Genomic DNA, 27,348 nt, shown 5'->3' with positions numbered 1-27,348 from the left:
CGCGTTAACTTGACATGTGCATGTCACCGATAATTTTTTTGACGCATTAATCGTGGATTTTCTCATACGTGCCTTTCCACACCGTGCGCAGGCGTCCCCCTTTAACTCACCGGCTGCTCTCACTAGATCACCGGTGGGTCCCCAACCACCGAGCTGCTAGCTAGAACCGGCCCGGCGCCAAGACGTGGAGAGCTCCTGCACCCTAACCCGGCTCCGGTTCGCGTCCAGTACCACGTCTGGTGGTACCGGCTCGCGTCCGGCGCTGCGTCCCGAGAGCTGCGGACCCCCGACGTTCCGAACAGCAAGCGCACCGGGGTAGTTTAAACAACGGCAGTTATTTGTAGATAAAAAGATAAATCTCAGCTTTGAGTGTGTGGCCCGTCCCTCTTTTGCCGTGCGAAAATATGCAAAATATCCCAAAGTTCTGGAGGTTTAAGCGTGATCCAGCCCCAGCATAGCGGTCTGTCTGCCGGCATATTTATCGGTGAGCTCCGCTGGACACGTCGCTGCATCGAGCTGCAGCCAGAGAACGCGGCGGCAGTAACAGACTGTCAAACTATCCACAGAGTATCCCGCTTTTCTCAGTCTTTAATGTTTTAAAAAACAAAAGTTAATTGGAAATGATAAATCTCTATTTCATTTATTACTGTAGTTCAGCAGAGGAGGAAAAGATTTGGTCCTGACAAAAAATGAACATGAAAGTGTTATGGAAATGTTATTTTTGATGTTTTTTATTTGATTTTACTGAACGTTGATTGAAGTTTTGAATTTAAAATGCCCTTCACTTGCACTTGGGCTTTTGTTAGGCATTTTATGTTACAGCCTTTTATTGTTAAGAAAGTTTATCTCAATATAATGTTACTAAATAAAGTATTTCTGATGAAAACTACATTTTGCCATTCTTGTTTTCATAATTAATGTGGAACTGCTAAATTCCACAAAGCACAGTTTTTTCCTTAAAAAGAGGCCACATTTTAATTTGCGATTAATCGTGAGTTAACTATGGAAATGCGATTAATTGCGATTAAAAAATGTAATCGCCTGACAGCTCTAAATGTAGCCTTTAAATGAACCTGCTTGTGCTTATTAGTCATGTATGTTCAGAAAGCTCTCTTCCGCAGAAGCAATGGACATCCTGTTTTACAACTGAAGCTACCATCTAGGAACGACACATAGATCACACCTGGAAGACGGTTGACCTTTCTAACTTAGACAGGATGTGGAATATGCAAGCGTTGCCACTTGAAGTTGTTTGTTCTTCTCTATGTCAGGAGGCTGCCCACTGTCTCCCCCTCTGGTCTCCAGAGAACAAACTACTTCCTGTTTCCCACAGTACAATTCCCAGTGACCCCTGCAGGAGTCCCACAGCTGTTTCCAACATCCACTCACCCTCCACAGCATTTAACCAGTGCACCAAGCTAAGCTCAGCGGGAAGTATTGATCCTTGTTGACAATTCTGAGCGTTTTTCCTTGTTGCCTCTTTGATTATTGACCTGGTTCTGATCCTGTTTCTTTCCTCGACTCCTACCTGTCCCTGACCATCCTCTGCTCCAACCTCTGATTAGTCTATGCCAGTCCTCAGTAAAGGTGCAGTATTTTGTTCTGATGTGGAACACTTCTTCTGATAAAGAAGTAGATGGAAAAAATAGACAAAGAAACGCTGCGGTCAAAGCTGCTGCAAAAAGTGTGAAAAGGAAGGAAATATTCAAGCGATTTTCTGCAATCAAATCATCAAACACAAATCAGTAATCAAAATTTGATTATTGTTTGCAAAAGTGACTTTCACGTTAAAAATATGATCATAGACTTCACATTTTTATGCTCTAAGCTGCCCACGTGTGCCATTGCACACTGCTGCCACGGTCGATGAGCACACCTGATCTTTTCTGCGCACAACATACAATTTATTCTGAACTTTATATAAAAACATCATATAAGACATGTATTCTTTGTCACTTTCAATGTAATTCAGAGATTGACAGGTGATCAAAAACGGGCTGATGATGACAAGTGTGCAGGACATAAAGCTGTGTTTAGATTGAAGGCAGTGTTTCGTCGCTTTCCGTCTTCCCTGTCAATTTGGCCACACGCACAGTGAACACTCTAGACACTGGGGGAGGGTGTTACTGGACTTTTTTTGTGTGCAACAGGATGCAAAGCATGCAAGCTCAGGTTTTCAAATCAACAACGGACTTTTACCTGAGAGCGGTTGAGGGGGGTTGCCCGTGTCGGGGATGTTCTCAGAGTTCTATCCCTTCTGCGCTTAGTTCAGATCTCAAGCAAGCACACGCAGCAATTGTTTTTTCTTCCATGTCATTTCACATCTTAAGCATGTATTTTTATAAATCACTGATGCGATTTATTCTGATTGTATGTGTGTGTTCTGAATTTTGTATTTGTTTCCTTATGTTTGCTATTTTAACTACTGTTTTTAATCTTTCTATTATTTATTTATTTTGGAAAGTTCTTTAAGACGTTCTTTGTTGCAGGAAAAGTGTTATACAAAATAAATAGAATATGAATTTATTCCCAGACTAGAGCAGGAGTAGGACTCACTTCCTGATTTTTTTTGTTTTACTTTTCACTGTTATTGTTGCATATCACTTATATTTAACACAATTTGATGAAAATTAGTTAATTATTTTAATCCTTTTAATAAATTACATCTGAGATATCAGACAGTTGAAATGCTGTAGGATGTGACTACAGAGTGAACTTCCTGTCTTGCTCACAATGGTCAAAGGGGCGCTCAGGGAGTTTCTGTGTTTGCTCAGATACAAAAAATTAAACGAAACATTGCTTCAAAATGTTACTGGAGCATCAAGAAACTATCATATGACTGAATCATTTCAGGGAGAAAATTCTTTGTAACATGAGACTAAAAGGATGAAAATGGAAAAAGACCAACGTCTTATGGCCTCGTGCTGCAATAGTTCACCTGTTGTGAATGATGTGGTTTTAACACTTCAACCAGGAAATGAGCTCAAAGTACAGAAATAGAAAATGTTTTTGCACTGAGACAATGTGCATGTTACTCTTAAAACCACAGAGAAGCTGATCTCAGCGGTTCGGAAGAATAAAGACATTTGCTGTTAGAAGAGAGGACGTGGACGAACAAAGAGCAGAACTACACTGTGAGTATTCTACTGTTACCAGAATTACTTTTTCATTTCTTGAAGAATTTTACTGCTTTATGGACACTCTTGACTGGAATCATGATATGCAGCAAACTTTAAAAATACATAAAATTGTAAGAGACGTACAGCTGAATTTTAATAATGGATTTAAATTTTCTGCATCTCTTCAGATGCTCAAAGTGCTTAGAATGTATATCCATTATTCATTCACTCTTGGTGATGGTAAGCTACTAATGTAGCCTCAACTGTCCGGGGCAGACTGACAGAAGACCTGACCTGCGGAGATCGTGGAACTTTTTTCTTGTCACCAATCTTTGTTAAATCAGTGTAAATATTTTTTCTTCCATATCAGCGGAGGACATTGTAACAATTGCGTTATTTTTTTCTTAACAAAGCGAGCTGAAGTTTGAGTCTTTTACATTTAATATTTACAGGGAACATCAGATTTTGCTTACCTATTTTTAGTTTTACACATTATTTTCTTTTCTAAAACACACTTTCTCTTGTTCCATCAGGATTTTCTCCTCAGTGATTTTGATTGTGAGGATGGGATACACTCTGCTCTGTGAACTGGAGTTCATCTGTGAGTTTGTCTTTTCATCACATTAATCAGAAAATATGTCAAACTAGGGTAACACTTTAAAATAGGATCGCTTTACAAGCTTTATTAACACATTGACAAACATTATTAATATGTTTATATTGTGTTAGTAAGACATGTATTGTATAATAAGCCAAATAAGGTTTATTAACGAACCTAATAAGAATTATTACCATATAAAGTGAGACCAATGTCTACAAAAGTCATATGAATAAACTGCTTACAAGCTCAACAAATGTTCTATCTTTGTCAAGAGTGTTTTGCAGTAAAGTGTTACCCAAACTAGATATACAGCATTGCCTTTGATAATGCAAATGTGAATGCTTTAAGCAAATGGTCCCCAACTACCAGGCCGCGGAAGAACTAATATATTATATTCCTTCATTTTTTCTTTGTTTTTTTTGTTTTTTTGAGTCAAAAATCTTTTATTTAGAAAATTAACTGGATTGTCTCTATTAAATTGAGCGCTAAAAGCAGTCTAGTGGCATGTAACACAAAAAAAGTTGCATGTGGAGCCTTTCTTTGCAAATTGAGTCGGGGAGTGAAATCACAGCGAAACAGTGTATGAACATAAAAACTTGTGCTTTAAATGTAGTAAAGATCCTCATTTCACTCAGTCATCTGACATGTGTGCATGATGGAGGATTGATCAAACACATGAGGCCTCTTCATTTAGTTTCTTTTCAGAAGTGGTTAAAAACTAGTTTATTTTACTATTATCAGATTATCTCATTAAAATAAAAACAACATAAATATAAACATCAAATCAATTATTGATGCGAAACAAATCTGACTAATTTAGAGGGTAACCAAACTGGAATTCAACTTTTTTTGGCGTTTGACCTCTATAAATGGTGTTTTAAAAGTGCTATCTGTTGGTCATTGCCAATTTGGATGAATTCAAATAAAATTGTTTAATTCTTGAAAATATTATCAGAAGCTCTGTGTGCTGCCATGCACCCATGAAACCTGAACCATGTAATCTGAAACCATGTAAGTTTCAGAAGTCTGACGTCATGATCTGCAGCTCCAGTAATGATAACAGTCCAGCCCCAAGCCCCTCCCCTTTGACTGGATTTTCACATTTCAGCTGGGGGTGGAGTTAAACTTCCCTGTTTGGTTACCCTTTAAAGCTCATTGCAAAACCTTCAAGTGAAGCATTTTAACACAAAAACCTTCTATTATTCATTCATCTCCTTGGGCGCTTTGTCCCTTTCGGGGTCGCGGAGGTGCAGCATGTCCTCCATAGTTTTTCCATCCTCAAAGTTCTTCAACATTTTACGCTTTAATCTGCCTTATGCCAGTGAACGGAACTTCAGTCTCAGTTTTTGAAGGGAAAAAAAGCTCTCGCTAGTTTTACTTTGAAAACCGGAAGCTTGAGGATTTCTGTGACCATTCAAAAGATTCGTTGATGAAAGTCACATCTCTGAGCATACAGGAACATGTGTGGGAATCAGCTGTTTTTCTGTTCCTGCATTTATCCCATCCATTTGGAAAGAAAGGTTCCACATACAACTTTTCATGTTACACTCAACTGGACTGCTTTGAGCGCTCAAGTGGTCAGTATTCAAAATAAAAGATTTCTGGGACTAAACAAAAAAAAAAAAAAAAAAGAAGGGGATAATTTATTAGTTGTTCCGCGGTCTTGGGGCAATTGATCCACGAACACAGATATTCCAACATGCTAGCTCATTTGGCCAATTTGGGATCTATTGAGGTTTTTGGACCAAGGTGGAGTTTAACTAATATTTTTGTAACATGCTGACTCTTAAAGCAAATCTGCCATTTAACTAATACTTTGGCTATATAATAACTTTGTTTGAATTTGTAATGTTTCAAATTTTTAGGCTGTTTTGGAGTTTAGCCATGTTTCAGCTACATCCCAGCTGTTTTTGTCCAAGTTGGACATTTTTCCAATATTTTATGCTAATTTGGAGTTTAGGAAATATTTTACCAATTTGCTAGCTGTATTGGCTAAATTAGACATTTTTCAAGTTTCTTTAGCTAATTTGTCCTTTAGCCAATATTTGGCAAGCTATCACCTCCAGTGTTATATATATTCAGCTATTAGCTTTAAAGATTTTACCCATCCGTTTCAGCATTTTCAGCGATTCACGTTCACCTTACAGTACTCACACTTGTAATATTGGAAGTAATGATATATCTAGGTGTTTTTTTTAATCAATAAAGCCATTGCAATTTTGCAGAAGAAAACTGTGGCTTGATTTATAATTCATTTATTGTTTTAAATGCATTACTTCCTATTTTGAAATATTGTATCAGTTCATTAATGTGTGATATTTTCATCCTTTATGTACAGTAGTGCTGTATTCACTCCACATTGGACACACTCAAGGTGAAACTTTATTACTTTTGTTGTTTTTTCATCATTTTAACCTTAATTTGCTCAACTTGGGCTATTAGACTACATGTGTAATTGGTAAGCTCAGATATGATCTCAAGGTTTAAGACGTTGATCTCAGACAAAATACTTCTAATAAAAATTTTAACTTTTTAATAGTGTTTTTGATTAACATAAAAACCGTGTGTTTCTCTCGCTCTCTCTCTCTCTCTCGCTCTCTCTCTCTCTCTCTCTCTCTCTCTCTCTCTCTCTCTCTCTGGTTTGTGTTTGTTCTAGATGCTGTGTTAACTATTAAACCCAAATTGTCAACTTATTTTATTGGAGAGTCTTTAACCTTCAAGTGTGACATGAATGAAGGAAGAACTGAGGACTGGGAATACAAATTTAACAAAGATGGTCAGACATTTCTTGACTACGTCACAAACCCAATTTTCAGATTCAATTATCTGTATAAAGACGACAGTGGTGATCATCAGTGCTGTGGTCACAAGAAGGGTTCATCTACAAAGTGCAGCAAAAGTGTCTCTATACATGTATCAGGTAATTTCATATCGTGTTTTTGACATGACTCATGTTGTGAGAATTAATATTTAACAATTGTACATTTTGAATAAACCTTAAACTTTTTTAAATATAGGTTTTTATACTATCGTGCTTATGTATAAAAATTATATCTAAATAATTATGATAATAATAATAACAATTATAATAATTATTACACATTATTATTAAACTGAAATGTTTTATTTTAACATCAGCAGACAAACCTAAAGCTAAACTGACAGCAGGAACAACAACTGTGTCAGTAGGAGACAGAGTGAGACTGATCTGCTCTGTGGAGAAATCTGCTGGTTGGAAATATGAGTGGTTCAGAAGAACATCACAAACCTCTGAAGACAAAATAAATGATGGACTAAATGGAGAGATCAGAGTCTCACAAGGAGGAATCTACAGCTGCAGAGGATTTAGAGGAGAACCAGCTTTTAACTCTGATACAAGTAATGAAGTCAACATTTACATAACTTGTGAGTGATTCAACTTTTATGGAGTAAATCATACATTATTTATTTATTGTTGATTTCACGTTTATTTTTTCATATCTTTTGGAAACAGTTTCCAACAAAGTCATTGTGACACAGAAACCCAGCTGGTCTCAGGTCTTCAGAGGAGAGACGATCACTCTGACATGTGAGGTTCAGGGAGATGAAGGAGTTCAGTGGGAGTATCAATGGAGAACTCCTCAGTCACAGAGATTCAGGATAATCCGGGCAGAAACAGGCCAGACTATCACAGCTTCCATCAGTGGAGAATACAGCTGTAAGAGCAGATCCAGAGATGATCCATATTCTTCAACAAACTGGAGTGAAGCTCTAAGATTATCTGTTTTAGGTGGGTTTATTTTTCTTTTTTTTTTATGTACTCTCAAATGAAAACCTTGGGGGGATATGTACACATAAAAATGAGTGATTTCAGGATATGAATGTAAGTTATTTCTCTCCATATACTTGTGTTCAGACAGATTCATTTATTTATTTTTAATCTTTTCAGCACATAAACCAAAGTCTGAACTAAACATGTCAAAGTCTCCAGTAGAGGACAAAGTGATCCTCAGTTGTTCAGTGAAGTCTTCATCATCTGGTTGGAGATTTTTCTGGTTCAGAGAAGAGAAATCCTCCAAACTGCTGACCAAACAAGATGCTGATTTCCTTTCAAATGAACAAATCAGAGTCTCACAGGAAGGAGTTTACAGATGCAGAGGAGGAAGAGGAGAACCAGTTTATCACTCAGAGTTCAGTGATCCAGTCACCATCAGTGGTGAGTTTAATGCTGTTTGTTTGGAGCACGAAAAAAAATAAAATAAAAATTTATATTCACATACATGTAATGAACTGTCATGTCAGTCTCTAAAGTTCTACAGTCTCTTTATTAACACAGCTTTTCATTTACTTTGATGTAAAAAGCACTGAACAGTGGATATATATATATATATATATATATATATATATATATATATTGACTTTGGTCAAAAACACAATTCAGTTGTTAAAATGGCAACAACATTTCTTCAACAGAACCTGTCTTGAAAGTGTCTCCAAGGTGATCGAGTCCTCAATCCACAATAATCTACTAAAGAAAAATCCATCAAATCTGATAAAACAGGTGCAAATGTTACTAAAGGTGATAATTAAAAATAATATTTTTTAAGTACTAAATTAAAAGTTAAATAATTTATATTTTATTTCAGGTTGAAAAGAAATCGAAAATGATGATAAAATCTCTAAGTTCCTAAATAATATTTTCCTCTTCAAATTATCTTGGTGATAAACTGTTGTGGGTTTTGAAAGAAGTTTGTTTATTAAACTTGATGTTACTAAATGTTAATGATGTTTGATAACAGAATATTTAAGTTGTTTCTAAAGTGAGATGGGTGAGATTTCTGTAGAGCTGGATCAAAGCAAGACGTCTTTGACAGCACTGAATGGTGTCCCATAGTATGAATATTAAGATTTAGTTACAGTATAAGAGATTTTGACTAAAACATGAATGGTGTCTGCACCATTTCAGCCTAGCACAGCGGTGTTTGAGCAGTTGGATAATCTGTACTATTCTAGAATATCAGGCAGGGTAGAATGAGTGACCAGTAGAGGGAATGTTGGTCTGTTCTCAGGACCAGTTCTAAGATCCAGTTTTAGCCACTCAATATCCCTGGAAAATGAGGAGACGAGGCGAGAGGGAAGCAGAATATGGGGTGTCTGACTATCCTTGATGCGGAGAATAAATATGATTGTGTTAAATGAAAAATATAACACATTTTTCTTGATTTACAGTGGAGAAACTCAGAGCAAAACTAACAGCAGGAGCTAGAGTAGGAGGTGAAGTGACACTGAGCTGCTCTGTGGAGAAATCTACTGGTTGGAAATATGAGTGGTTCAGAAGAACTTCAAAAACCCTTGAAGAGAAAATAAATGATGGACTAAATGGAGAAATCAGAGTCTCACAAGGAGGAATCTACAGCTGCAGAGGATTTAGAGGAAAACCAGCCTTCTACTCTGATACAAGTGTTGAAGTCACCATAGATGGTGAGTTTTACTCTTTTTTTCCAAGTAAAAATGTAATAATACTAGGGAATGGACATTTTTGTTATTTCTAGAGCTCTCCCACACTCTAACTTTCTTCCCTATAGGGGCTTTTTGGGGCACTCCGTAACCACATTAAAATCTTTTCTATCAAAATTCTGTCAATCTGTGGAGCTTCTTCTATCAGAATCAACGGTGTCACATGAAAGAGTTTGATCAAAAAATAACAAAATTGTTAATATATATATATATATATATTTATTATTATTATTATTTTTTTTTTCTCCAACAGAACCGGTCCTGAGAGTGTCTCCACGGTGGTTGAGTCCTGGATCCTCAGTGACTCTGAGCTGTGAGGTTGAACATGAGTCTGCAGGATGGAGCTTCTACTGGTATAAAGCTGTTCCTGATCTATCACACAAGTCTGGCTCTTACAGCTATGAGCTGCTGCCTGCTAGCTCCAATGGGACTGCAGACAACTCCTACATCATTCATGGACAGACACACACAGCAGGATATGTGTGCAGAGCTGGAAGAGGAGAGCCACACGTCTACACTCTTTACAGTCAACCTCACTTTGTCTGGTCTGGAGGTCAGACTTCTGATTCTTCATTCATTTCTCTCAATGATTTCTCTTCACATTTCAAATACTGTCACATTCTACTATTTTGGGTCTCTTTGTTCTCCAAATCCAGCTAAAGTGTGCTGATCTTCATCCTGTTTGTGTTCAGATCTTCATCCATCAGCGTCTCTCTCAGTGAGTCCTGACAGAGTCCAACACTTCACCTCTGACTCTGTCTCTCTGACCTGTGAGGGAAACTCTGCTGAGTGGAGAGTCGGCAGCTTTCTGCTTCCTGACTTGCTGTCATTCTGTTCTGACTGGGGAACAATGAATGGATCAACATGTCATGTTCAGAAGATCCAGTCCAGTAATGCAGTGTTCTGGTGTGAGTCTGGATCAGCATTCAGCAACGCAGTCAACATCACTGGACACTGTGAGTGGAAACATGTTTGGATTCCTGTTTTTAGCTTGACTTTCATCATTGGATTGATTAGAAACACATGCAGAACTTGAAGATGGATTTAGATGATCAACTGTATGTAAACCAGAATGAAGCAGACAATGTCAAACATGTTGGGATGATCTGTGATGAGGATGAATGTGGATGTTTCCAGATGATGATCTGATCCTGCTGAGTCCTGTCCATCCTGTGACTGAGGGACATTCTGTTACTCTTGGCTGCAAGTGGAGGACAGAAAATCTTCTTTCTAAAGTGTTTTTCTATCAGAATGACACATTAATCCAAAGTGAGAGCAGAGTGGAGATGATCATCCCTGCAGTGTCAAAGTCACATGAAGGCTTCTACAAGTGTCAATCCTCAGGAAAAGAATCTCCACAGAGCTGGTTAGCAGTCAAATGTCAGTGAATGTTTCCAGTTGTTCTCAGCATGAACAATAACAGCAGCATTTACTTCATCAATCTGTTCACTAACTTTGATTCAAATCCATGATGTGTTCCAGCAGCATCCAGACCTGACAGCTCTTCACTTCCTGTTCTGATGATTGTTAGAGCAGTTTGTGTCTTTTTACTGATGATTTTTCCACTGATGTTTTATTTGTGTAAAAAGTCAAAAGGTGAGAAATGTTCCTTTAAAATCACATTGATAACAAAATGATGCTGATCACTTTATAAACATGTCATGTTATTATTTACAGATTCAAACTCTATCAGGTTGGTAGTTTTTTAATTTTATTGATTGATGTCTTTATTTATTCAGTTATTAATTTCTTTAATCTCAGCAGATCTGATGAACAAAATCAGAATAAAGTTCCAGATGAGAATGATGCTGAACAGAACATATATGGATCTCTGCTTCATGGTCAGTCTGAACCTGACTCTTTACATTATTTTAATTTAAAAAAAATGTCTAAAAATGTTTAAAATGCCTTAATTTAATGTCTAATTTCACTTTGTTGTGGTTTGTATTTGAAGGTGATTTTGCTCTTTATGAGTCATTCAGAGGCCTTAAAGACAAAGAAAACAGAACAGATTGTGGAAACACAGGTAATCCACTTTGTTTCCTAATTAACTTCTGAATTAAGAACTGTTGTCACTGCTTACACATCCAGATAAGATCTTCTACAAACAGTCAAATGAAAATCATGGCTGTTGTTCTGGCTCATTTTTTACTTCAGGAGCCTATATCATTCTTTTAGAGGAAACTACATCCATAAATGTCATCATATATTACATTTGGCATACTAAAGAATACATTATTTATGAAATACATGCTTTTTCTACCGGAAGTAAAACAACCTGATCTCTGAGGCTCCGCCTGTCGCTCCTTCTGGGCGCCACCCATTTCATGACATCATCCCAGAGTTGGCCTCGTCAGCATGTCTGCTGTGTTTTTGCCATGAAAACAAACATATAAATATGGATGTACATTCAGTATATATGTCTTGAAGTTCCCCGGGTGGAGCTGCTGAGCTCCAAAAGCCACGCACCCAGAGAGGGGATTTTGAAGGCGGAGACTTCAGATCAGCAGGAAATTTTGGTTAAAAAGTTCATAATCGTGATTAAAACACTACTGGAAATGTTTTTTTAAAATGAAAAAAAAGAGGCATTGTGGGACTTTAAGTAGCCTGGGCATTTATCCCAAAAATTTGGCAAAGACAGAATGCTGGCGGCTAATGGGTGAATGGAGGATGAAATGTGGTCAAGAAATGCAGACATAACCAGACGAACATTTCAGGATTTATTGAAATTATGAGAACATCGGATTATGTTCTGATTAGCACTTTTTAAATTTTCTCTATTTGAAGCAAACCAATCGCTGTATCAAAAATCCTCTTTGCTTTCATGGCAATCATTTTCCTGGAAACAGGCACATCTTCCAATCTTTACTCATTAATCCATGTTCAAACCTGATCTCCTAATTCGTTGCTGGCTTTTTCCGCCAGGAACTAATCTGTTCCTTTTCTCCTGCCGTCATCCCAATATCACTCGTCTGCTCGCGCCATTCCCAAATTCATTTAAGATCTACCCTAACATGTCGTGTATATTTCTCACCACAATGTTCTTTGTCATAGCACAAAGTTTAGAAGCTAAATGGAAGGAGTTGAGAATGTAGGTGTTTGTGTTAGCCTGGTTACTAAGTAGACTCTTCCTGGAGGGACTTTTTGAAATCAGCTCGTGAGAACCTGCTCTTTTTTGTGGGTATGGGGCGGGGCTGGTGCTCAGAGCAGAGATTTTTAGAGGAATACTCAGATATGTGTGAATGGATTAAAATACCATTGTGGGGTTGTTCTTAGTGAGAAATTGACATGATAATACACTTAAGAGCTCAAAAAGTTGATTTTTCATGGTATAGGCCTTTTAAGGAACTTAAAAAAAAAATAAAGAAAATCTAAAAAATTTGTGGTGGGAAAATCATTTGACCTGAAAGAATGATGCAGATGTCAATAATCTTGTGTAAAATGGAAATCTGTTTTCTTTCAGATGAATGCTGCTGCGCCACATCTGCTGAGCTTTAGAACATTATGGAGAAAGGTCTGTGGTTTTTACAATAGAAGAATGGGGTGAATGCTGGTGTTCTGTGGAGCCATTGTCACACTTTGCAGCATACGTTAACAGACGTTTAAAGCACAAATAAATCAAGGAGCCTTGATTCACGTTGTAATTCTTGTCAGGGCCAGGGGTGAAAGTAGATTTTTTGTTATGTAGTACGATGTTATGGGAAATGATGTCCTGATTGTTCTTGTAGTTCGACGGGATGCTGATCAGAAATGACTGGCGCCAAATGAAGCAAATCGGTGTATTTCGCAATTCTTTCTGGGATGAAGTTGTTGCTTGATTCATTCTCCAACTGTGGCTGGAAGACACAGGGATCAGTCTGTTATTTTAGAGGAACTTTCTTTTTAACTTGTTCTTGCGCTTCAAATATGACGAGTGTCGACATGCTAATGCGCTCTGCCTTCTTTTCCTTCGGGGCGTGCGCTACCTCTCTTGTGCACACACTCCCCCGCCCCCACCCCTGCCCCCGCCTGCAGCCGCCTGGTCTCGCCAACAATCCAGGCGAGGCGCGAGTCATCTCAACCACACCTATTCTCATTCCTAAGCCATCACATTTTGAAGTTTGGTGCAGGACTAGTCCACGTCACTTTCAGACATTTTGGATGTCCCCGCTCATCATTTTGTGACATGCTTGCTGTTCGCAAAATCTAGGAACCACAACCCTCGAGATGTGATAACGGGTGCAGCACCGGGTGCGGTACTGGACGCAGTGCCAGGCCTGAACTGATACCAAAAGCATGCCGGTACCTGGACGCGGTTCTGGTTTGCGACCCGCAGGCTGGGGAGCATTGACATGAAAAACAATAGACAGCTCAAACCCCCCCTACTTCCGTGTTCCAAACAGGAAGTCCCCCGGGTTGCAAGAAGGCCAAAGTCCCAAAGACTTCCATTGAGAAACAGGCAGTTATTTCTGTCATTTTATCTGTCAGAATAAACATTCTTACTTTGATACTTCCTTTTTAACGCGTTCTTTCTAATCCTAATTTTTTAAAGATGTTTTCTTTATTGCAAGTTATTCAAGCTATAAACTGACCAATCAGATGCTTCAGTTAAAGCGTGTAGCTCCCGCTGGCCCTGCCTTAAACGTTTGATTGACAGATTCCTCTAGGCTGCTTTTAGTGGGGCCGGTGTTGGCTTCAAACAAGCCGGAACAAGCTCACTCCTGATTGGTTAACAGTACTTCCTCTAAAAACGTGACTCAGACTGACTCGGGCTAATCGCTTTTGACGGGCTGCAATTGTGGGAGACATACCAGGAAGTGACAGCGAAGGCGAAGTAATGCATTTCCTATGGGGGACCCCAACGCTTGAGATTTTTTGATACTTTCCCCCCTGGTCAGGACTCACCTGTAAAGGATCTTTCACATGTCAGAATGATTTTCAGAAGAAAAAGCTTCATTGGACTTCATTGATACACAGTAAAAGTCTCTGTCATCAGCAGATGCTGAAGAAGAATGAAGACAATCTGAACTTTCTGCTTTTCTACCCTGGAACTTCACAAGAGCACCGTCGTGTTCTCTGGGAGAATATCATTAGTTCAGAATGACCTTACATCAAAAATTACAGGTTCAGTTCCAGCTCTGCCCGTCACTGTAGGTCAAAGTGTCCTTGCTCTCATTGGTCCTGGTGGTCTGGTTAACTTTTTACATGTCAGTTCTGCCTCCATCAGTGTTTAAATGTCTATGAATTCAGTATGATTTTTATGACGCTTTGGTTCCTGTCAGAAGGTGGAAAGAACTTTAGAAGAGAAGAAAATAAGAGTTTGTGTTGGGCATGATCATCCTTTCAGAGTGAAATTATTGATTAATTTTTCTCCAAAAAAGATGCTTTTACTGAGAAAGGAAACTTTAATTTAAAATAAAGTATTCTTGCTTTATTTTAACTTATTGATGCACGAACATTGACTTTGCAAAACTTGTGTTTTATATTTTGTTTAGAGATTTAAAAGAATATATATATATTTCTTTTTGAAGTTAAACAAATGTATATGTCATTGAACTGCAAGCAGCTTCATTTTTACTAATTGTGTTTGTCTTTATTAATAACAAAATTGTAAATTCCTTTTAAAAAAATAAAGTTTTTATGCATTTTTCTAAGTTAAAGCTGCATTGTTTAAATCACTGAACTCAGCTTTGTAGCATCTGCATTTTGTGATCAGTTTAGATTTATATAAACACTTTCCCTCACTCATACTGCAACAATTTATGCCAAAAAGTGTTTAAATATTTTTTTTAAATAAACCATCCACATTTTCCTCATCAGAACACAGTGGAGTTACAAATAGACATTGTGAAATGTTCGTATTAATTCGATGTTCACAAGTAGTGACCATCAAGTCCAAATTGCTTTTAATATCCAGGATATTGGATCCTGCACTATGTAGTTTTTTAGTAGGTAGGGATTAGGGTGAGAATTTGGACATAGTCGTAGATTTGGATAGCACTGCAAAATGGCGAAAGCACTTTATAGTGAGCTGTGAAGGTAATCCAACGTAGCCTGGATCTCAAAACAACAATAAAAACAAAAAAACACAACAGTGTCATTTCCTGGCTCTTCCAAGCATTAAGTACTTAAAGCGTCATTACATATAAGTAGTCCTTTTACCACAAATGCATATTTCAAGAATTTAAATTCAGTTTTATTTTCCTTTGAAGTTAAAAACCTTTTCTTCTTTTTCCTCACTGACTCTTCTCTGCTCATTAAAACTTTCCACAAGCATTTGATTTTTATTAACTCTACTAGTTTGGCAGTTCAGGGGTCAGAGCAGACGCTTTAAGAAAGGAAGAAATGTATTCAAGACTAGAACTGAGGTGAACGTGTTGACATGCGTCAAGTGTGGGTCATGGACAGATCTGAACACCTAAACAGCATCGATTATCTGAAAATCTTGTAGTTTTACAGAATAAAACATCCTAGAGTCAGAAAACAAATAATACAGAAATAATTTAACATACATTATATATATATATATATATATATATATATATTGCAGCCCATTAGAAAGTGATACACAGACTGGAACCAGTCCATTGGTTGGGTGTCAGGGACCACTGGTCTGAGACTGAGGCTGCAGGCATTAAAAATCGGCAGAAAAATTGGATAACTCTCTTTCTTTTGCCCCTTTTACAAACTAGGTTGTGAACTGGTGTCGCGATAATAAATAAATAAATAAATTAAGTTTTCTGGACAGCTGGTGGTGATTAACATAGTTTCCTATTCAACAATTTAAAGGATTTCATCCATTTCAAGTTCCAACATGAAAGCCTTTTTCATGCAAAAATGTGACCACCAGAGGGGAGCAGAGCACAAACAATATGGTGGCTTTTAAATGACTTAAAAAAATTAACCTGAGTCAAGCCATACACACAATGTTCCATATTCAAATTCACATTTTATTTTATTTATATAGCACTTTTCCTGCTTTCAATCATTTCAAAGGGATTTCCACAATAAGATAAATAACAGTAAGACTAAAAGTAGAAAAAGAAATCAAAATACAACATTAATAAAAACACATTAAAAATTCAGCACACACATACTGCAAGTACAATAAAAAAACATGTAAATTCAAAGAAATACACATGGAGATGTAAAAACTACGTAAAAACTATATTAATAAGATGAGTTTTAAGCTTCTTCTTAAAAACGTCCACAGTGGATGAAGCCATTACAACCTCAAGGAGGCTGCTCTACAAGAAAGGTCCACAGACCTGAAATGTGGCCTTGATGTGGGTTTTAGTTCTGACTTTTGGGACCACCTGAGGGTTCTGGGCGGTTCATGAACTAAAAGTAAATCAGATAAAAATGAAGGTTCATGTCACATGCACCTGCCATGTGTCATTACCATCAGGCTAATTTTACTCACTTGTGTTGATCAGCTTATAAACTCCTCTCTCTGTCTCTCATTGCCAGTTCGTAGTAGTCAGTATACTTGTTCCAGCAGTCTTCAAGTTTAGTCACGTTCATGGTTCCAACCCAGCTATGTCCCGGACCATGTCTCTCCCTTTTCCTCGTAATTTTGGTTATCAAGCTCTTGTGAGTCTCCTCGTTGCCGACCAGTTTCGGTCCTCGACCAAGCTCCTGTTTATGCTCCTGATTGCTGATCCTGTCAACGTTTTCAAGAGTTTCCACGCAGTCTGCCGAGCCTCGTCACATTCTGCTACCCTGTGTGCATCTTTGCTGAGTGTTCCTGTTTGGACCACAAACGGCCCCTCGAACTTAAAGTCAAGCCCACTTCCTACTTCATGTCTTCCTCCACTGCCCCCTTCAGGAAGATAAATATACTACACCCACCATTCAAAGCCCCAAATAAATCTTCAGTGACTAACTGCCTGTTTCTGGGTTGTCCATTTTTTTAGTGTTTAGTCGCTACAGTCCAATTCATGTAAGGCTTTGTAAACCAATAAAATAATCTTACAATCGATCCTAAAGCTGGCCAGTGCAAATATTTTTGAATTTGACTATTGTGCTCCCTCTTTCTTGTCCTGGTTACAAGGCGTGCAGTCGAGTTTTGGACCAGCTGCAGCCGATTGAAAGTGCTTTTCTTAGCACCAAAAAGAAGAGCATTACAATAATCTATTCTAAATGCCATGCCAGGTTTTAGTTTTAAGTTAGGAAATCACTTTCTGAAGCCGTGGAGCATCCATCAAGGCAAAACTTTCAAGTGTGTTTTTACAAGGCAAGGGGAATGCGTTGGAATGAACTGTTTGTGGTTTTTGGGATATATTAGATCTTTTTTTTTATTTTATCAGTGAAGTGGACTGCAAACTCCTCACATTTTGTATTGCTGTGTATAGTACACGGACTAAAAGAGATTGGATTGATTAACCGGTCAAAAGTAGAGAAAGGAATCTTTGGTTTTGAATAATTGTCTTCTATTATTTTTTAACAATATTCCCGTTTTCCATGTTTGATAGAATTGTTGTATTGAATTAATGTGTCACTAAAAGTTTGGGAATGAAGTGTTAGTTTTGTTTAACACCAACTTCATTCTGCACTCCTGGAGTTTCTCTTAAGTCTCTCGGTTTCCTCTGTTCTCCAAGGAGGAGGTGATAATGTTGATTATAACATACTGTGCCCCTTACGGTAGAATCATCCCCCAGTAGCACAGCAACAATAGTTGCACAGCAATGTGCTATTGCACAGGATTTGTTCAACTCCCTCAACTGACTGTCTGCGGCGTTGGGTTCTCTGGAGATGAAGTCAGAGCTGGGTTTGACTTGGAGTCGCTGCATCTAGAAGGAGGAAATCAATCATAACAAAACGAAAAACAAACAAACAGAGTTCCAGGAAAAATGTAAATTAGACAGCAGTGTGAAATTCTTACTTTTTGGATTGCCTGGTGTGACTTTAGCCTGTATTTTTTTGTATTTTTATTCAAAGACAGGTTGATTTGTTTGTTGACACATTTTCTTCTTGTTGTTTTTATTAAATTACAACTAAAACTTTCATTCTATGTTGTAAAAACAGTTTGTTAAACAAGTTGGGGTTTCCACAGCAAAATTAATCCCATTTTTCCTGATGGAATTTTCTGTTTTTGCATGAATTTCCTTCTACTGTGTGAATACAACATGGACATACGACACAATAAAGGTAGTTTCACATAAGCGTGGTTGTGCGGATTAAAATGATACCATATAAGCAAGGAAATAAAAAAAAAAGCAAATATAGGCAAAAACTGAGTTTTGAGCCCTAGGTTGTCACTATTATTTTTAGATAATAAGTGGCTGACAAATACTGTAACTAAAAAAAAGGTGATTTATCGCGATTAACTTTTTCCAGATTTGCAATTAATTCGTTATTTTTTCTTCAATTGATTTCTGACCCTAGTTATTATCTTACATAATATATTAATTATTTTTCATATGAAGTTATTGCATTTTGTTTTCTGTTTCTGTTCATAGTTTTCTTTACTTGAAGTTTAACAGAGAATTCATGTAAATGTAAGAACATTTATACATTGGGGGATGTTGTTTGCACGTATTCATGTGCGACCACCACAAAAACTGGCGGAAATTCATGTTGGTCTCATGTAAAACGTGCAGCCAAGATGCACCTCGCTGCATTGTCTGCACGTATCTTCTGTTCCTACGAGGCTAAATATAGTTGTTGGTTGCACGTAATAACGTAGCTCTGACCTTAACTCTTCATCTCGGTCTGCATTTAGAAAATTACGTGCATATAGTCACTTTCTTACACCCTATGTGTAAAATGTAGATTTTCTCTGCTTTAGAAATGAAGCATGTTCTGTTTTTTTTTTTTTTTTAAAGAATGGTTTTGAATTAATAGATTGTTTGCTATCTATTTTTTAGAAAGATATTCAGTATTTTGTTTCCATTATTCTTCAAACAAGCTGCGGTGAACAGAAAAAGTAACCACCTGAAAGAAACGCTGTGGTCAAAACTGCTGAAGCCTTTCTGAGCTGTGCGTTTAAAGGAAGGAAACGTACATGACTGATGCTGTGAAGTAAACATTTTATTAGTTTATCAGTTATGTTTGTAAGATAATAGGATATTTTTATTTAACTACCGTTTTGTGATCTGGCAGTAAAAATTGAAGGTGTCAAATTGATCTGCTGGTGTTTTCCTGCTTCTCTCTGTTGTTGCTGTGAGAAGAGCTGATCTTCCTTCTGGCTCCAGAATTTGACTCTTAACTCATGTCACCATCAAACAGATCATCTTCATCGTCTTCAACATCAGTTTTTGACAGATTGTTGTTCATTTCAGATGGAAACAACAGTGAAATCAATCTCTCTTTAAATCAAAGGTTGAAGTGATGAAAAAGTGGGCAGAGTTCTTTGTTAGGAGAAATTCAGGATTTATTCACACAAAAAAGGAACTTTCAGCTCATCAGCTTTAAAGTGTTAATACATGAAGAAACTGCATCAAATGACTGAATCATTTCAGGGAGAAAATTATTTGTAGCATAAGAGCCTGAGGGGATGAAAATAGACAAAATAGACTTCTCATGACCTCATGCTGCAGCAGTTTTTAAATATTTGTCTCCTTCACCTGGTGTGAATGATGTGGTTTTAACACTTCGACCAGGAAGTGACCTTAAAATACAGAAGTAGAAAATGTTTCTGCACTGAGACCATGTGACTCTTTCCATCCCAGAAGCTGATCTTAGTGGTTTAGAAGAAAGAAGACATTTAGAAGTTAGACAGTTAGAAGAGAGAACACGGATGAACAAAGAGCAGAACTACTATCAGTCAGTCCACACTGTGAGTATTCTTTAGAATTACAACATTTTCATTTCTTATTTACTGTTTTCGCGCTCACTCTTGACTTGAAGAATAATATTCAGCATACTTTAAAAATAAATCAAACTGTTTGAGATGTGCAGCTGCATTTGAGATTATCTGTAGAGGTTTGATTGAACAGCCTTTTGTTTATGTTGTAGTAATCAATCCGATTATATTCAAGTTCAAGTTCAAGTCAGCTTTATAATCAAATATACTGAATACACAAGATACACAGATAAAATGTATTTCCTCTCATCCCTCAGTGCAAACAGCAGTGCTAATTACAACAACAATAACAATAAAAATGTTAAAAACAGTAGTATTCAATACAAAATTTACAATAGGCAGTTAAAATACAAAATAAACAAGGTAAGTGCAAAAATGGTTATGGATAATTTTTTAAAGTGGCAACAGTGCTGAGTAAAGTGAGTAATGGCAGTGTTAGTTTGGACAAGTTCAGATACAGGGATGTGGTACTTTGTTAATCAGTTAGAAATGACAAGTGTCTGCAAAAGATTCATGTTTGGTTCGAAGAAGTGCTTTGAATGTGTTAGATGAAAATATTTACTTTGCTAATTGTAATTTATTCATACTGAAAAACTAGTATATTTAAAGTGTTTGTGTTATTTTTCATACAAATTACTTTTCTTGACATCCATCTTTGTTGAATCAGTTTAAACTTTATCTCTTTTTTCAGTGGAGGACGTTGTTATCTTTGTCTTAAAGAATGAAGCCAGAGGTTAATGACTCATTTCTATATTATATTTACAGAGAACATCGTGTTTTTTTTTTAAATTTTCCTCAATTATTTGCTTTTCCTAAAACACACTTCCATGTTTCTCTTGTTCCATCAGGATTTTCTCATCTGATCTGATTGTGAGGATGGGACACACTCTGCTCTGTAAACTGGAGTTCATCTGTAAGTTTGTCAGAAGAACTTTGGCTGTTTTTTTTTCATTAACAAATTGTTAGAATTTCATGTTTCAACTTCAGCTAAAGTTTTCTACGCAGGATTCAGCTAAATTATCTGTAATATTGTAGAATGTATGACTCAGAAGCAGAATGAAGTTTTAAAGAAATTATCAGTTGTGGAGTGTTTTACATGTTAGGTGGTGTAAGGGGGGACGGTCCATTATTTTTTTGAGCCATCCAGATTGGGGGCTCGGAGATCCAGTTAAGCAGAATATTTTTTCTAGCACAAATAGTTAAAATATTAAACAACTTTACTATATTTAGAGAAAATACTGAATTTGTTCATTATTTGTATTACGTTTTTTTGTTGAAATAGCCGTATGTCAAAAATGATAACATATCATCATCATGTAAAGCAAATTAGTTAGTCTTCTGACCAACAACTAATCTGGTTAATTTAGGATCAGAGTGAACATCTTTGCCTATTCCCTCTTTGAACGTCCAACTTACTTGATTTAACCTTTTTATTTAAGTCTGCTATCATAGGCTGCATTAAAATGATCTTAACGCATATAGCAAATTAATGTCCCAAAACACATTTTCAAAAGTAGAAAAAAGCTAAGAAAATTCAGCCCAATTGAATACTTTTTCTGCATCTATGAAATTTGTTGACAGTTTTGTCTGCATTACTTTATATTTAAAAAAAAAGTATCAGTTTATGAATCATGTCATATTTTTCATTTACAGTATTGCTGTTTTTGCTCCTCCACAGTGGACACACACAAGGTGACACTTTTTGACTTTTTAAAAAAATAAAATTTTTAACATTGATGTCAGTTAATGAATCATTTTTAATCAAAACACCTGCTTGATTCTTCAAAATAAATATATTGATATTCTTTTTTGTTAATGTTTGTTTGTATTGTGATTTTTTTAAATCAATTTTGTGTTTGTTCTAGATGCTGTGTTGACTGTTGAACCCAAATGGTCAACTTTTTTTACGGGAGAATCTTTTACCTTCAAATGTGACATGATGGAAGGAAGAACGGATGACTGGGAATACACGTTGAAGAGACCCGATAGGATATTATATTTATATGTCACACACGATCACTTCACATTCAATCACCTGCATGAATATTACAGTGGTGTTTATCAGTGCTGTGGTCAAAGGAAGGGTTCAGATCATACGAAGTGTAGCAACAATCTCTCTATAAACGTTTCAGGTAACTTCTTGCTGTTTTTGAAAAGACTCATTTTATTATGAGAGTTCATATTTAAGAATTTATTGATGTTCGACAAACTAAAACATCTCTTTAGAAATGAAGGTTTTATGAGTCAATTTAAGAACATCAATCCTAAACATATAAAGTACACTTGTAGTTATTACGGATGTAACATTCATATTATAAAAATTCTAGTGAAATGTGTTTGTGAAACAATAGCAGACAGACCCAGAGCCAGACTGACAGCAGGAACAACAACTGTGTCAGTAGGAGACAGAGTGACACTGAGCTGCTCTGTGGAGAAATCTGATGGTTGGAAATATGAGTGGTTCAGAAGAACCTCATATATATCTGAAGACAAAATAAATGATGGAGAAAATGGAGAAATCAGAGTCTCACAAGGAGGAATCTACAGCTGCAGAGGATTTAGAGGAGAACCAGCCTTCTACTCTGATACAAGTGAAGAAGTCACCATTGAAAAAACCTGTGAGTGATTTAACTTTTGTTTGGCAAATATTAATTTATTATAATGAAATATACAGTGGGCTGCATGGTGGCGCAGTGGTTAGCGCTCTTGCCTCACAGCGAAAAAGCCCCGGTTCGACTCCCGGCTGGGACCTTTCTGTGTGGAGTTTGCATGTTCTCCCCCTGCATGCGTGGGTTTTCACCGGGGACTCCGGCTTCCTCCCACCGTCCAAAAACATGCTTCATAGGTTAATTAGTGACTCTGAATTGCCCCTAGGTGTGAATGTGAGAGTGAATGGGTGTGTGATTGAGGCCCTGCGACAGACTGGCGACCTGTCCAGGGTGAACCCCGCCTTCGCCCATCAGTAGCCGGGATAGGCTCTGGCACCCCCGCAACCCCAAAAGGGACAAAGCGGACAAGAAGATGGATGGATGGATGGAAATATACAGTGAGGGAAAAAAACTATTTGAACCCCAGCTGATTTTGTAAATTTGCCCACTAACAAAGAAATGATCAGTCTATAATTTCAATGGTAGGTTTATTTGAACAGTGAGTGACAACAACAAAAAAAAAAGAAATCCAGAAAAATGCGTCTCAAGAAGAGTTGTAAATTAATTTGCATTTCCATGAAGGAAATAAGTATTTGATCCCTTTGAAAAACGTGCTTCAGTACTTGGTGGCAAAACCTTTGTTGGCAATCACAGAGGTCAGCCATTTCTTGTAGTTGGCCACAAGGTTTGCACACATCTCAGGAGGGATTTTGGCCCACTCCTCTTTGCAGATCCTCTCCAAGTCATTCATGTTTTGTGGCTGATGTTTGGCTACTTGAACCTTCAGCTCCCTCCACAGATTTTCTATGGGATTAAGGTCTGGAGACTGACTAGGCCACTCCATGACCTTAATGTGCTTCTTCTTGAGCCAATCTTTTGTTGCCTTGGCCGTGTGTTTTGGATCATTGCCATGCTGGAATACCCAACCACGACCCATTTTCAATGCCCTGACTGAGGGAAGAAGGTTCTCACCCAACACTTGACGATACATGGCACCATCCATCCTCCCTTTGATGCGGTGCAATTGTCCTGTCCCCTTGGCAGAAAAACACCCCCAAAGCATAATGTTTCCACCTCCATATTTGACGGTGGGGATGGTGGTTTTGGAGTCATAAGCAGCATTCCTCCTCCTCCAAACACGGCGAGTTGAGTTGATGCCAAAGAGCTCAATTTTGTTCTCATCTGACCACAACACTTTCACCCAGTCTTCCTCTGAATGTCAGTGAAATGTCAGGCAAACTTCAAACGAGCCTGTAGATGGACTTTCTTGAGCAGGGGGACCTTGCGGGCACAGCAGGATTTCAGTCCTTCACGGCGTAGTGTGTTACCAACCGTTTTTGTGGTGACTATGGTCCCAGTTGCCTTGAGATCATTGACAAGTTCCTCCCGAGTGGTTCTGGGCTGATTCCTCACCGTTATCATTATCATTAAAACTCCACGAGGTGAGATCTTGCATGGAGCTCCAGACCGAGGGAGATTGAAGGTTAATTTATGTTTCTTCCATTTGCGAATAATTGCACCAACTGTTGTCACCTTCTCACCCAGCTGCTTGGCGATGGTCTTGTAGCCCATTCCAGCCTTGTGGACAACCTTGCCACAACCTTGTCCCTGACATCCTTGGAAAGCTCTTTGGTCTTGGCCATGGTGCAGAGTTTGGCATCTGGATTGATTGACTGATTGATTGCTTCTGCGGACAGGTCTCTTTTATACAGGTAATGAGCTGAGAGGTCAAGGTCTACCCGTTACCTGTATAAGAACCACCTGGGAGCTAGAGATCTTGCTGACGGATAGGGGATCAAATACTTATTTCCTTCATGGAAATGCAAATTAATTTCTAACTTTTTTGGAAATGCAATTTTCTGGATTTTTGTTGTCATTGTTGTCACTCACTGTTCAGTAAACCTACCATTGAAATTATAGACTGATCTTTTCTTTGTTAGAGGCCAAACTTACAAAATCAGCTGGGGTTCAAATAGTTTTTTCCCTCACTGTAATGTATGACTATTTCATTGATAATTTCAATTTTATTTTTCATATCTTCTGGAAACAGTTTCCAACAAAGTCATTGTGACACAGAAACCCAGCTGGTCTCAGATGTTCAGAGGAGAGACGATCACTCTGACATGTGAGGTTCAGGGAGGAGAAGGAGTTCAGTGGGAGTATCAATGGAGAACTCCTCAGTCAGAGACATCCTGGAGAAACAATAAAGACTGGACTATCACAGCTTCCATCAGTGGAGAATACAGCTGTAAGAGCAGATCCAGAGATGATTCATATTCTTCAACAAACTGGAGTGAAGCTCTAAGATTATCTGTTTCTGGTGAGTTGTGTGATTAGAGCACAAAAATTCTGTTTTTACGTTTTTTGTTTAATCGCTTTCATCATCTTGCATCCAATTTTGAGTTTTTATTAATTTAACCAAGGTTTAAGAAGTTAAATTAAAATAATTCCTGTTAAGAAACCATAAAGTCAAAATGAACAAACTTTTACTTTTTTGTGAAAAATATTTAATATTCACACATTTTGTTTAAATTCCAAAGTGACTTTAAATACAAATCTTTTTTTGTTATGTTTATATTTCGACAAAACCCTATTTACTATATTTTTTTACAGCTAAGTATACCATACAGACGTGCGGTGAGGTTCACGGCTGGTGAGGCACTGACTTCATCAGTCAGATTTACAAACTTTACGAAGGGGCGGACCCCCCCAACCCCCATTGTTTAGAAATGTTAAATACATATTTATATAAATAAATTAGAGCTGTCAGGCGATTAATTTTTTTAATCGCGATTAATCCCATTTTGTCCATAGTTAACTCGCGATTAATCGCACATTAATATGTGTCTTTTTTTTACGAAGAAAATGTGTGCTTCGTGGAATTTAGCAGTTCTTCATTAATTATGAAAACAAGAATGACAAAATTAATAGTTTTCATCAGAAATACTTTATTTTGTAACATTGTATTGAGATAAACTTTCTTAACAATAAAAGGCTGTAACATAAAATGCCTAACAAAAGCCCAAGTGCAAGTGAAGGGCATTTTAAATTCAAAACTTCAATCAACGTTCAGTAAAATAAAATAAAAAACATCAAAAATAAAATTTCCATAACACTTTCATGTTCATTTTTTGTCAGGACCAAATCTTTTCCTCCTCTGCTGAACTACAGTAATAAATGAAATAGAGATTTATCATTTCCAATTAACTTTTGTTTTTTAAAACTTTAAAGACTGAGAAAAGCGGGATACTCTGTGGATAGTTTGACAGTCTGTTACTGCCGCCGCGTTCTCTGGCTGCAGCTCGATGCAGCGACGTGTCCAGCGGAGCTCACGCCATGAATATGCCGGCAGACAGACCGCTATGCTGGGGCTGGATCACGCTTAAACCTCCAGAACTTTGGGATGTTTTGCATATTTTTCGCGGCGAAAGAGTGACGGGCCACACACTCAAAGCTGAGATTTATCTTTTCATCTACAAATAACTGGCGTTATTTAAACGACATTTAAAACGTCCCCCGGTGCGCTTGCTGTTTGGAACGTAGGGGGTCCGCAGCTCTCGGGACGCGGCGCCGGACGCAAGCCGGTACCACCAGACGTGGTACTGGACGCGAACCGGAGCCGGGTTAGGGTGCAGGAGCTCTCCAGGTCCTAGCGCCGGGCCGGTTCTAACTAGCAGCTCAGTGGTTGGAGACCCGCCCGTGATCTAGTGAGAGCAGCCGGTGAGTTAGAGGGCGATGAGGGATGCCTGCTCGTGGTATGGAAAGGCACGTATGAGAAAATCTGCGATTAATGCGTCAAAAAAATTGTCGGCATCACGCACATGTCAAATTAACGCGTAATTAACGCGACAAATCTGACAGCCCTAAAATAAATACATTTAAAAAATAAATAAAGAACTGGAAAGCTCTGACACTATCTTGCAACACTGCCTACAGAGCAGCTTATTCACCATTTGACTGGCAGATAAAGTGTTGTTTAAAATTTCAGTTCAAGGTTTTACTTCTGTTTACAAACTGTAGCATAAAAAAATCACCAAAATTGTTGCTATTGACTTACTTTTACTTATGAATGAAGTCTGTGCACTGATCCTACTGAAGAAACAGATTAATAACCTGTTTGTAGAAGTCTTCCTTTTCTTTCTTCAGAGTTAAATCTCTCTGTCTCAGTAGAGATCTCTACCAATGATGTGTCTAAACAAATTCCTGAGTTTAGGGGTTTAAAAACCAAATCCTCCATTTAGAAATTGATGCTAAACAACATTAAAGAGTAACTGGACAGCTGCACTTGTTTTGCTACCGCTAAATCCACTATTTTTTTTTTTTTTTTTGCCGTGGTGTCACACACTCTCTAGGCTCACCAGCGCCCTCTGCTGGTGGCATGCATATTGTGGTGAGGCTGGCGGACTGTCTGCTGCACCTAGTGTTTTTCAAGGGCATTTTTAGCAGATAAAAAGACTAAATGAGTCCCAAACTGGAACCAATGTAATCAGAAAGATAGCAAGAGACAAACAAATCAGATCAATTTAAAATAAAGAGAATTTTATGATGATAAAAAGACCGAAACAACACAGGCATGCGTCAGCTGCAGCTACAGTCGGTGTGTGCGGCGATGCTTCTCCCAGCCTCATTCAGCGCTAACTGGCGTATTTGGACAGGAAACTCGTAAATTTGCCGTTTTTTTTTTTTTTTTTTTTTTTT

At 37.7% G+C, this 27,348-nt stretch overlaps 2 protein-coding genes across 13 annotated transcripts in view; both read left to right on the top strand.

The window, feature by feature from the left end:
* Positions 1-14,781, top strand: part of LOC112140664 (Fc receptor-like protein 5) — a 15,480-nt gene extending 699 nt beyond the window's left edge. For 4 of the 12 annotated variants that reach the window (XM_036210958.1, XM_036210956.1, XM_036210957.1 and 1 more), the window contains 18 exons: positions 1,122-1,587; positions 3,050-3,134; positions 3,653-3,720; positions 6,059-6,094; positions 6,377-6,640; positions 6,859-7,125; positions 7,214-7,489; positions 7,649-7,915; positions 8,929-9,180; positions 9,470-9,769; positions 9,909-10,172; positions 10,354-10,596; positions 10,699-10,812; positions 10,894-10,909; positions 10,978-11,057; positions 11,171-11,242; positions 12,680-12,730; positions 14,195-14,781. In XM_036210958.1, the coding sequence (XP_036066851.1) occupies positions 3,684-3,720; positions 6,059-6,094; positions 6,377-6,640; positions 6,859-7,125; positions 7,214-7,489; positions 7,649-7,915; positions 8,929-9,180; positions 9,470-9,769; positions 9,909-10,172; positions 10,354-10,596; positions 10,699-10,812; positions 10,894-10,909; positions 10,978-11,057; positions 11,171-11,242; positions 12,680-12,714 (2,523 nt within the window). In that variant the 5' untranslated portion in view covers positions 1,122-1,587; positions 3,050-3,134; positions 3,653-3,683 and the 3' untranslated portion in view covers positions 12,715-12,730; positions 14,195-14,781. Of the gene's footprint in view, positions 1-1,121; positions 3,135-3,652; positions 3,721-6,058; positions 6,095-6,376; positions 6,641-6,858; positions 7,126-7,213; positions 7,490-7,648; positions 7,916-8,928; positions 9,181-9,469; positions 9,770-9,908; positions 10,173-10,353; positions 10,597-10,698; positions 10,813-10,893; positions 10,910-10,977; positions 11,058-11,170; positions 11,243-12,679; positions 12,731-14,194 lie in introns of all 12 variants that reach the window. The other 8 variants (XM_036210954.1, XM_036210962.1, XM_036210961.1 and 5 more) reach the window with 8 other exon arrangements.
* Positions 14,782-20,473: 5,692 nt separating this feature from the next.
* Positions 20,474-27,348, top strand: part of LOC112140661 (Fc receptor-like protein 5) — a 13,260-nt gene continuing 6,385 nt past the window's right edge. The window contains exons 1-5 of the mRNA XM_024263668.2: positions 20,474-20,915; positions 21,656-21,694; positions 21,868-22,134; positions 22,354-22,620; positions 24,701-24,970. Of these exons, the coding sequence (XP_024119436.2) occupies positions 20,879-20,915; positions 21,656-21,694; positions 21,868-22,134; positions 22,354-22,620; positions 24,701-24,970 (880 nt within the window). The 5' untranslated portion in view covers positions 20,474-20,878. The remainder of the gene's footprint in view (positions 20,916-21,655; positions 21,695-21,867; positions 22,135-22,353; positions 22,621-24,700; positions 24,971-27,348) is intronic.

This window comes from Oryzias melastigma, unplaced genomic scaffold (genome assembly GCF_002922805.2).
Source record: "Oryzias melastigma strain HK-1 unplaced genomic scaffold, ASM292280v2 sc00322, whole genome shotgun sequence".
Classification (NCBI taxonomy): Eukaryota; Metazoa; Chordata; class Actinopteri; order Beloniformes; family Adrianichthyidae; genus Oryzias; species Oryzias melastigma.
Note: the sequence above shows the minus strand (reverse complement) of the source record. Positions and strands in the feature narration are given on the sequence as shown.